Source organism: Motacilla alba, chromosome 4, assembly GCF_015832195.1.
Source record: "Motacilla alba alba isolate MOTALB_02 chromosome 4, Motacilla_alba_V1.0_pri, whole genome shotgun sequence".
Classification (NCBI taxonomy): domain Eukaryota; kingdom Metazoa; phylum Chordata; class Aves; order Passeriformes; family Motacillidae; genus Motacilla; species Motacilla alba.
In genome coordinates, this window is record NC_052019.1 from 57,775,552 (window position 1) to 57,787,704 (window position 12,153).

Here is a 12,153-nt window from a genome sequence, read left to right on the forward strand (position 1 = left end):
AACTGTTACAAAGAACAGAAAGCTAGATAGCACGTGCCAGGGAAGAGTCCACATGGCATTTGAACAAATGCCTCATAAATCCATTAGCACTGCTAGAGTATCTTTGTATGCGAGGACAATTGTGACCAGATCAATCCACTCATTTGATCTCCAAACAAATACATAAGTTGTTAAAAGATGGGAAAGAAAAGATGGCATTAAACATTCAGTTTCTCCATGAAAATAGGTCGCTACCAGTGTTCCACAGGAGTTTTGTAGGACACAGCTGGATAAAAGGGTTGAAAAAGAGGGAAGAATGGTGTGCAGAAAGACTGATAGCAGACTGATACCCTACTGATACCAAGTCGCTCACAGCAATACAGAAGGAGGCTTACTGAGAGAACTGCAACTGATGTCACATTGCAAAAGACTACATTTTAAAATGGAAGACAAAACTCAGTGTTGGCAGGTATAAACAATCGTAGCGAGTGGTGGGGAGTAAAACGACCCCAACCCCATGAGTACAGTATAGGCTCTGGGATAGCTGTTACCACTGCAGGGAAAGATCTTGTGTTCAACGGGGACATTTAAAAAAACTGATGGATTACTTTCAGCAGTCAAATAAAAAAGCAAATACTGCTAAAAATTATGGGAAATGTAGACCACTACAGAACACACCCTCAAGCCAGCATTTAAACAACAGACACTGCACAATGCATACATTTTCTAGCTTGCATGCAGTGCTCTAGTCTCAGACACACAACACAGAACAAGGGAAGGCAGAGAGGAGAACAAGGATGATCAAAGGTATGAAATGGGTTCGGATCAAGGAACTAAATAGACATGGATTTTTCCAGCCTGGAAGACAAACAATCAAGGTAGTATCAAAGAGATCCGTGATAAATGGAGCACCATAAAGGCAGTGGATAAGGAATCATTTGTCTCTTACAAGATAAGAACAAAGGAGCATCAAATGAAATGTTCAGGTAATAAATTCAAAATACACAAAAAGAAGGTACTTCTCAACACATACATTGTTCTACCTTAGGACTCATTGCACAGGATATTGTGGATGATAAAAACGGACACAGTTTACAAAACAATAAGACAAACTAATGGAAGAAAAATCTATCACAGGCTATTAAACCAAAGATACCATCTCTGCTTCAGGAAGTTTGTGAGATTCAGATTGCTGAAAGCTGGGAAAATATATTGAGAAAGCACTACTCTGTGCTTGTACTTTTACTGTCTTCCCTAGGCACCTGCTGTTAGTCCCTGGCCGAGACGGGGACAGTGACAGCAGCCAGGCTGTGACAACAGCTAGTAGCACAGCTCCTCAGATGTTGATCTTGAGGACAAGTGTCCATGCTTCCATCAGATGGTTTCACATTCAGCTAGAACCAGACTGGTCCTGCTGACTGAATGGGTATTCCCAGGTGGAAACATCTTCTGGCTGAGCAGCACCCAAAATAAAACCCGCCCACGCGCTCGGAACCTGCTCAGCAAGGCGCGCACGTCGGCAGGAAGCGGGGACAATGAGCGGACTTGTTTCAGGAGAACACTCCTAACCCACACCAAAACGCTCATGCAGATACACCTGTGCCCCATGAAACACACCCTTGCCCTGGAAGTCTGACCCCTCTCCTGAACGAGTGACCCTCATGCAGCCAGCAGCTGTCCTTCAGGACATGCCACGGCCCAAAGGGTGACTGAGACGGGTCTTGCTACAGGATTGGTCCTAAAGCAGCTTCTCAGCTACATCCCACTCTGCTCAGTGCTCTCTGAGGTACAACTACAGAATTAGGCCTTTAGGCATAAGGCTGTAGACATGAGGAAACTTTCACCTGCACATTTCTAAGAAATCTTTAAATCTTGGTTATCTTTCATGCAACAAACAGCTACTTTTTACCTCACAAATATACATATATGTTGATCTGTGATGACCAATATACCGGCTTTTAACCATCTCTACAACACAACTGGTACCTTTGTTATAATGAAAAACCTATAATTATATTCATATTTTGAAAATTATTAAAGACACAGCTCTAAGACAACCAGTATATAATTCCAAGTGATAAATGCCAAAGAAGGTTATGGACTTGCAAAATATATTTTAATATTAGAAACTTTATTGAAATTTTCTCATCACAACAGCTTGGCTCTTACAAAGTAGCTAAATATAGCATGACATTGCATTTCTCTTCATGGAAAACACTATTTTAATGATATTATATTGCCCTTACTACAAAGGCACCTTTTAAGTAAGATGAGAAGTTGATTTTCCAGTTTACAGACAGATCCAATATTTACCTGAAGTAAATTCTCCTAGGAAGAGGAATACACTTTAAAAACAAACAAACTTTCAAAATGTGTCTGATCTTGACTTCTGTTACTTAATTTTGCATTTGCCTTATCATCAAAAGTAGAAAACAGCTTAGTATTAAATGGAATGTCTTCACATTTACAAAAAGTCTTTTGATTTATCTTGAATTTCTGATGCTACCAATTTAATCTTTTGTATAAGACTCTTCCAAAGGAGACTACTTCTTCCTTAAACAAAAAAAAAAAAAAAAGTTTATGACATAATTTTTGAAGAACAGTGATACTTTTGACCTTGACCTAAAGTATACAATTGATGGGAAAAGTCACTGAAGAAACTTCCACTGCTAACATGACTAAGCTAAACCTTTATCTGCAACCTAATTAAAAAGGAAGGTTTCCGCCCCAAAAAGTCTTGTGCAAGGTGCTTGCCATGAAGAATTACAGAGTTCTGCATAAGAGGGCTCAAGGGCATTCAAAATTACTGAAAAAAAATTCCTTTTTCAGAATTAACAATACAGAATCTTCTCTTCAGAAAGCCAAAGAAAAACTGCTAAGGCATTTTTAAAAATCTGTAAGTACATATCAGTCTTCTTTCATTTACACCGGACCTGGGAAAGCAAGAGAAAGAAATACAATTTTTTTTCTTGTCTTGGTTGGTCTTGTACAGACTAAAATAAAATCAATTGCCCTGTGCAAAAGCCTTGTAAAGAAAACTCATAAATCCTATTTATTTATCTATTTTTTCATCATGTAGAGCAACACAAGATCGGGTATTCTTGTCATAGAACCAGATGGTAAAAGAACCATAACAATAACTGTTCTTCAACCCCAGGGACCACAGTCACTGTACTAAAGATGAAATGATACTTAAAAATTCACAAAATTATTTGACCCTTTGATTATCTCAGTTAAACAGCATTAAGTTCCGTCAACAGGCATCCACAGATAAAAAATTATGCACTTATTCTTCCTAAGCAACATACAAGGAGAATGAAAACTTCAGGGCAAGACCCACCCCCCCCCACCCCCCCCCAAAACTGTTAAGCTAACTGGAAAGCTTTTTACATTTGCTGTAAGAAAAAAAAAAATGTTGGAAACAGGTCTTAAATCCTTCCCATATCTGGCAATTAAATGTTATCTTAGCAGTACATCCTTTCACTTAAGGTTCACATTTTATCCAATAGCTAATGCATGACAAGTCTATGAAAGGTCTGTGAACGCCTTAAAGCAAAGGCAGTGGCTGGACCTCAGACCTCAGTAATGGGCAGCAGGTTTTACTGCAGTGCATCCATCTATCCAAAACATTGATCTTCCTTTCTCTGACCATTTTTCCAAAGAAACTAGAAAGCTCTCCTGTGTATTTGTTTAGAATCCAATAACACAGGCATGATGATATATTGGGAAAAAAATCTTTGCACTGAGTATGGTGAGGCACTGGCACAGGTTGCCCAGAGAGTTGTGGATGCCCCATCTGTGGCAGTGTTCATGGCCAGGTTGGATGGGGCTTTGAGCAACCTGGTCAGTGAAAGACTCGATGACCTTTAATGTTGCCTCCAAGCCAAACCATTCTACGTACGACTCTATGATTGAGCAATTCCTCCCCAAAAAATACCCTGCAGTCACAGGTGAAACAGGGATTTTCACAGCAAAAGACCCAGACCATGTCACTTCTAGTCACTGTCATCTGGAATTTGGCAAGAGGCAACCTGCTGGCCTAAACTAGCAGGTCTCACTTTTTCACTTGTACAGGCAAATCTTACTTGTACCTCACCGAAAAATCCTATTTTGTTTACTATTTTCCCAAGCTAGGCTCAGACTCTTCCAACTTTTGCAATGACATTTCAGCAGAGCTCCATTTAGGATCTGAAGGATGGTTAAATATTTTCTGTTCTTCATTTTGAACATGCCCCTGCTGAAGGTGGCTCACATACAACAGGTACTCAATGCTCAGATGGTGTCAGTGTGCCACAGATGAGACATTTTACACAAATATTAAAATCATGCCACACCACTAATAATTAACTATCCTCCCTGGCACCAAGGTGTTGCACAGTGAACTTCACATCAAAGAAAAGAGCCTTTAAGTTATTTAAAGATTTTGAAGTGTTGTGAGGAGATGCGGCTCATTCGCGTAGAGAAAGAATTTATTAACTGGTCCGCACTGCAGACAAACATCAACAAACTTTGATAGATTTCCTTTGCCTATGTGTCTGCCAACATATTTTTTTTAATAGATTTTGTGGTTGTCCTCCAAAAGCTGAAATGTTATTTTGCACTAAGCACACCAAAACATTTTTTTATGAACATTATTACCACAAGCATAAAACTTTGTTTCTGTGTGAAAGTTTGTTAAAAAGGGTTTCACAACCATATGATCTAAGGAAACTCAATTAATTGTATTTTTGAATTTCCCATTGCCAGATGGGATGTTACTCAAGACTAGCATAATGATTCAAATACCAGCTAGTAGGTCCAGCCACCTAGAATTAAGAAGATGGGCCCATGGGTAGAAAAAACCAGTTTCCCTCAAAATGGCTCTAATGAAGACAAATTTGCTCAAACTAAAACAAATTCTACACAGCCATGGCAGGATTTGCTGAGACACTGGGTCACAGGAGGCTAATGGCACTGCGACACACCTATTAAATCTTCTCTCTGAAAGCTTAATGCAATAAAGAAAATCCCTTTGTGGCCGATACTGCCGCAGGTGCCACAGCGGAGATGAGGCGGCCATGGAGGTCACGGGGCTGCAAGTGTCACTCTGCCCAGCAGCCCCCAGCTCAGGAAAGGCAGTGAGGAGCTGGCCAGAACTGGGGCTGTTCTGAGCCCTGTTCAAGAGGAGAAAATCAAACATGACCTGGCAAAGGAAAGAATGAATGCAGCAAGTGGTATATGGCCTCATCAGAGGGATAAAACAGGGAGCAGCTTATGCCATGACCTGCTGAGAGACGATCAGTGGGACATCCTTCCTCCGGTTTAAGGAACTGGGGAAAAAAACATGGACAAGCATGAAGTTACTGAGGTGAAGGAGGATGACACACTTTTTCCTCCTCCTCAAACCTATTCTCTAGGTTTTACTTGGACAAATCCAAAGCAGTCTTCTTAAGATGAGGGAAAGAGTGAGATGCCAGCAGCTTATTTTTGTCCAGGAGCATCAGACATTTAAATTACCAGTCTTGCTACCGATTTTGGACACCAGCCATGGCTGGGGATTTTACCCGTAATTCTCACTGACATTAATTCACAGACTGGCTCCCTGACCAGAAAAGGTCTTGCTCTGGCCTGACCCATAACAAGGAACCTGGAGTGGAGGGTTCATCTGACTCATGGTAATTGCCTTACCGGCATATCGGATAAAAGACAGTTTCTGAGGTATCGAGTCTACGGACAGACACAGGATCTGCAATCTCCTGGCACACACTGCAACAGCCAAGGAAAATTGTTACTGTAAGAACCGAGTATGTCAGTAGGAAGCAAGTGATAAAACAATTTTCTGGTTCATCCAAATATATAGTTAAAGGAGCACAAAACCAGAGCTTTGAGATCCACAAGAGAACTAACCAAACATGGCAAGAGTAACTCTGAAATGCTACTGCAGTGCAATGTTTTTTATTAAATAAAGTCATTGTAATACTTATATCAAGCACTTATTCCTGCATTTTAAAAATATATACAGAATTCTGCTAGTTATTGAAGACAATCTGTTCCCAGTATCAAAGGAGAATCACTTATTAGTAGAAATCTCTCAAGTCACAGAGGCACATTATAACTCCAAAAGTATCTGTGAAGATATTTTTTTATTTTCCCTCAATATGGATAACAAAACAGGGATGAACTAATGCCACTTCCACTTCAAATAAACAACCCGGTTTATACAAAAAAAAAGACTGCAAAACACAAGTTAAAGTAGAGTTGTTACCTATTTATTTCTCCTTTTGAGGTCGAGGATCCTTGAAGACTGAATTTGTATTTTCCCTGTAGCTTGCTACACTGAAAAGGTAGCAAAACCGAAACTGTATTCAAGAAAATTATGCAACTTATCCAACACCCCTAAAATAGTAACAAGTTTGTGATAGTTCTACCTGTCATTTTGCAAGAAAACTTTCCTACATATCTTGAACGAGCTCAAAATATAGATTCAAAAGAAAAAGGAGAATGGGGAGAAGATTTCTGATGGCTATAATTGAGACGGGATATTTTCTGATCTGTACTTTTGCAGGAGAGGGTTGGGTTTTTTTAATAATGGCTTAGAAAAATTGCTCTCATTTCTTTGGATCATCTCTCAAATTTAATCATATTTAAATAGTTTATTTACTCATTAATTTTTGTACCCGATCACCTGCACAAATATCCACAACAATGTGCCTATTCATTTTATATTCGAAGATAATTTACTTCAGAAATCCAGACTTCTCCAGCAGAGTCTGAAAAAAAAAAATTCTTTCTAACTAAAGGAAGGAAGGAACCAAAGGAAGGAAACTTGTAAACTACTAAATTTCCTGAATAAATATTTCTTGTGTCCCTCATTTGGGCATTGCAGATTGGAAACTAAGTCTCTGCCTCTGGGACAGAAGACTCCCAAGTTTCAAATTAATGCAGTTTTTCAATCATTCTTTAACATGAATCATTAATGTGAATACTTATGCTGAACCCATTAAGTGCTACTGCTTTGTCCCACAAACATTCATTAATTTATCTATAACATACTGCCATCTGGTAAGGGAACAGGATTATCTCCATTTTGCAGATGAAGAATTCAGAGGGAAAAGAAACCAACCAAACAAAAGAACCCCCCCCAAAACAATTAATGACTTGAGCAAGTTATTTCAAGAAATCTGCTAGATCAAGTCCATATTTCTTCAGTCACAGTCCACTGCTTTTAAAGCAGAACTATCCCTTATCACTTCCAGAAACCTTAATTTCCAATTAGCCATGAAGTATAAAAGAAACAAAACATGAATCCATGTTTTCTTTCAACAATGCCTTTAATAAAGCTGTGCATACATGACCTATATGGTAGGTTCATCAAGTCAGCCACAGATATACATTGATATTATTAAATGTTTAATATGTTTTAAGCAAGATTGACCTTTGAATGAACCACAGTATGCTTTGGGATTTAAAACAATCTGTTGTAGGCTAATTTTTCACATTAGGTCTGTATTTAACAGCAACAGTAATTTTTAAATTTAATTTGGCCTCCTGCATCATGCACACAGAAATACATTTCTCTCAAGATAAATCACTCAAATGTGCAATATATCAATACCAACATAATTTTTTTTGCTTGGGGATAATTTTGCCAATAATTTAGCAACACAACCATGAGAAAAGCAGCAACGCCGATTCCCTTTCTAGCGTGAAAGCAAAGTAGCTTGCAAGGCATGCCTTGGATTTGAGAAGCAGCAGAAGGAACTCCACACCCCTCTACCACTTTTAAATATAACAGCAAAACAAAAAACTCAGCAGCTATTTCAGGAAGCTTAGTTGTTCAAATAAGAAAATACTTACAAGCAGAGGCTGGGGGCAGACTCCATAAAAAAGCCTTTTCTACAGACAGAGTACTCATTATTAACACAAGTTTTGAAGAAAATCGGGCGGAAGTACATCTAAGGATCAAATCAGATGCAGTCTTGCAGATTATTTTAAACTATGCATGATGGATGCATTCTGCTCTGTCCTCATTTCAAACTGCACAGACTTTTCCCTGTGATAATCTATTCCAGATGAAGCAACTGATATTTCCAGTTTCAACCAAAGAGAAATGGAAAAAAGGGGACAAATCCCCCCCCCCCCGAACTGATAACTCTTTGCTATTTAATGATTAATCAGTATGAAACCTTCACTCAACATCTAACTTTCTCTTATTTACAGAGCTCTTTAATACAGAAGGGAAAGTAAATAAAAGGAAGAACGGCAATTCTTGATTTCTTGCCAGTTTACAGTATTAAAAAAAGAATCTGCGCCACGGGTTGGCAGGCAGCCACACTTACAGTAAGCTATCTACTGTTTCACCCCGCAGGAAGGACAAAGGATTCAGTGTGGGGCTGCTGGGTTTCTCTCTGTCAAATGCACCCTTCAAAACAGATCCCAGGAATATTAAAAACTGCGTGCAATTAAGAGAATGATTTTTGTGATCTTTCCCGCTTTTGGGAGATGTTTTTAAAAACCTTGGATCGTCATCGTTGTCGAGAAGGCAGGGAAAGGAAATAGCAGTGCTACAGCCACAGCACTGACATTTTAACTTACTAAATCAAGTTACTCCAGCAGAAGTATAAGGTGCTGGGTTAAGCAGTTTGGTTCGTATTTCTGTTTCCTCATGACACGAGTGTACATTCATTCCCTCTCCAGCTGCACAGCATCCGCTTCCTAAAGGGCTTCCACAGGATTGTGACACAGGGAAGCCCATCTTCTGAGGGCTCATTCCTAAGGCTTCCTAGTGTACAGAGCTAGCTGGTTGCCAGCAGGGGGGAAATCTGAAAGAAGCACTGACTTCTGGGGATAACTGCTCCATTCCACATGCATCATGCAATACTCTCACATCTTGGTCACTCAAAACCATCTGAGCCATTGGCAGAAGGCAGGAAGGAAAGAGGAACAGAATGATGGCAGGAATTAAGGGCTGGGGAGAAAAGGAAAGACAGGGTAAAAAGCAGCAACAAGTGGGAATTAGAACAGGCGAGAGTTAATAGAAAGAACCAAAAGGAAGTGAACAAAAGCATGACTGAAGAGGAAACAAGTTGTTAAAGGAAAAGAAAAAGAAAATCACTACTCCGCATTATGAGGGAGAACACGTGTAAATACAGAGAATATGGATGAGAGTTAAGGATCAATGATTATAAATAAGCACAGCCTGAGCGCTCCTTCCACTATTAAAAAAGAAATAAAAGGAGCACTGGTTCCACCTATGAGAAGTGAACATCCATGTGACCTGCCTGTGTTTTATTATGTAGCCTTTAAGCTTTCAGCAAATTTCCAACTATTCCACTCCTACCCTGCCCATATTATGTCTGGAGACATTCTAAATATCCCCATAAGTATAAGTACATTTTCCAAAAAAACCCTGCTTTCAGAATAGTGTTCTTTTCTTTTCTCCCAACTTCAGCAATTTTAGCTGACTCTCATACTTCCGTGCCCGATTTCCAAAAATTAAGTGGTGTTTATTTTTAATATCTGAATTTAATAGTATTCAATCTTTAAACTTCAGTATCATGATCTCTCTAGCCTAATAATGAATTTTCAAGTTAAATAGGAGAGAATGGAGGAATTTTTAGAGTACATAAAACAGACAGCTTTTGCTTGCAGTCCTGGAAGGGCTGGAAAGAGTGATTTTCAAATCCTTGACAGTCTTCCCCACCACCACCCCCACCCCACCCCTCCTAGCTAAGAATGTAAAATTGCTCAGAGTACTGCAAGTCAGCAACAGCCTTGTTTAAATGAGCTTTGCGTCTTACTAAATGTCTCAGGTTAGATCCCACTTCTGAAAGATACCAGCAAAGGCTGCAAAGATCTGAAAATCACTGTCTGACGTGCATCTTGCTGTGACAAGTATTAGATTTTTGGCAAGTTCAGGACAAGTACTAACTTACTTTTCACACCAAAAATCCAGGATGCTGATAGCAAAAGTGCAGACACAGAGAAACAATCTGACAGATAGAGACAGAGCTGACAATCCCCTTTCTGTCTCCAACCTGCAGGTCACCCCTGGACAGTTTTAGGAAAACCACTTCCCCGTGTCTCCGTTTCAGCATTCACAGAACTGATTTGCTTTTGTCCCTTTGCTCTCATGGACTTTTCCAAGCAGGTTTCATAGGATGCAGCCACCACTATTTTGTTTCCAGGGCTGGTTTTGCTTTCACAGATACAGTATCTACTACACATACATTAGAGCTGCTGCAGCTCCCCGGCAGCAAGAGCCCCACACACAGTGTCAAACGAAGTGCAAATTTGGTTAGCATGGAAACAAAACTAAACCAGCTTCCACAGCAGCAAAAATACTTGCTCTTGTACCAGATTCAAGGAAACCATTTTTGCTGGAAGTAGCATGCTTTTCAGAAGTTCCATAATGGTTCTGAAGCACAACTTGCACAGAAGGTTGGTTTTCAGCTCTCTAATCTTCATCTACGCCATAACCTACAGCATAAGTTTTGATGTGTTTGTCTGCTCTTTTTATCTTTGGAAGAACTAAGAAGAATGACCGGCTTTAAAGAACAACTTATCCTCCCAAATGAAGTTACTGACAAGAAAATAGTAACTTTACATAAACAAAATCTTAGTTTAAAGGTAGTAATTGGCAAAAAAACCCCAATCACTTCATTTAGTTAATACTTGCCTAATGGATCACACAAATATTTTAACTTCAGGTAAAAAATGCAGCAAGTGCTGGTGAGTTTCATAACGACATACTTGAGGAACAAAAAAACCCAAAATCAAACAAAAAAATCTCTAAGCATTAAAAACATTTACTAACTTAGTGATTTTTAAGCTTGATGGAAATGTTTTTGTATTTCAGTTTTAAAAGAGATAGTGGAGAGTAGGAGAGAAAGACAAAAGAAGAAATAAATTATACCTTCAAGATTAACACTTCCTACTTAAAAACATATTTTAAACATAAATGAATCCTTTGATTAAAAGTTTTGATTATTCTTTAAAAAATCCTCAGAAACTCAAACTTGCTTACATTAAGCTGAGAACTTGCAAATATTAGCTCCAATTCTGCAAAACACACAAACTCCCACTGACTTCAAGGAATGCAGACTTAGACTCACTATTTGCAAAAATACATTAACTTCAGCATTGGAACTACTTAGCCTTGCTAATCTGATTCCCCTCCCCAACAATTACAGAGCAATTACATGAGATAAGAACACATTTCTCGGCACCATTTTTACATATTTTGATTACCATGTCCAATTACAAATTTCCCTCACTGCCTAAATTAAAAAAAAACTAAAATAAATGTTGAAAATATTTTTTTTCTTTTTTGAATTATTCTGACAAAGTGCTGAAGTGTCTCCTTCAAGGAACAAAGGAATTCACCTGAGTTCTGCTCCAAAACACACTGAAAGTTATCAGCCTACTTCCAGATGACTTCAGCACGCCTCCCCATCAGGCTGCCCGAGAACTGACCTGGGTAGCTTTGAGAAAGGAACTTTAGTTTAATCCATGGAAATGCATGAAATCCAGGATTTTTTTACTCTTGTTGGTCTTCTCAAGGTTTAAGACTCTTTGAAATGCCATCAGCTATAGCAACAGATTCTTGTTTATACAAACAAATGACATACCAAGTACACACTTAATCTTACCAGCACACAATTTTGATTATCCTGCACCTCTCTTTCATCCCAGTCCTTTGTCAACTGCATAAACGTGAAACATTTTTTTAAACAAACAAGAATGTTTCTGTTCTGTCAAATTTCAAGTTGTCAGTGTCCCTCCATGAACCCAGGTTTTTATTCCTTAAAGAAATCCCACTTATAATGTGCCTGAAACATGGAGTCTTTTATTTGTATTTCTTGTACTTACAAAACTTTGAGGAGATAAAAATAATTTTTTTTAATCCAGTAATCACTGTTTCCAGACTTCCCTACAGGTAGAAATGCTACAATTAATTAAAAAAAAAAAAAAAAGACCTGGGAAAAACTGGAAAAACCTAAATAATGATGTGTTATTATATTAGACAATTAGGCAATAATATGTATTTTGCTATTATAGAATAGCTGTAGTAATAGTCTACATAAATTATTATGAAACATGAGAAATGCTTTTGAAAATATTGACACTTTTAACTACCCTATTAATTATTTCAGTTAGATATTTTATAAAACGCCATCGATTTCACCCCAGGCA

The 12,153-nt window shown here is 38.5% G+C and overlaps 1 protein-coding gene across 10 annotated transcripts in view; it reads right to left on the reverse strand.

The window, feature by feature from the left end:
• Positions 1 to 12,153, reverse strand: part of NR3C2 (nuclear receptor subfamily 3 group C member 2) — a 190,276-nt gene that overhangs the window by 144,031 nt on the left and 34,092 nt on the right. The window contains exon 1 of one of the 10 annotated variants that reach the window (XM_038135801.1): positions 7,816 to 9,643. The exons of 8 other annotated variants lie outside the window; for them this stretch is intronic. In XM_038135801.1, coding sequence (XP_037991729.1) covers positions 7,816 to 7,913 — 98 coding nt within the window. In that variant the 5' untranslated portion in view covers positions 7,914 to 9,643. Of the gene's footprint in view, positions 1 to 5,646; positions 6,207 to 7,815; positions 9,644 to 12,153 lie in introns of those variants that run through there. One more of the 10 variants, XM_038135800.1, reaches the window with a different exon arrangement.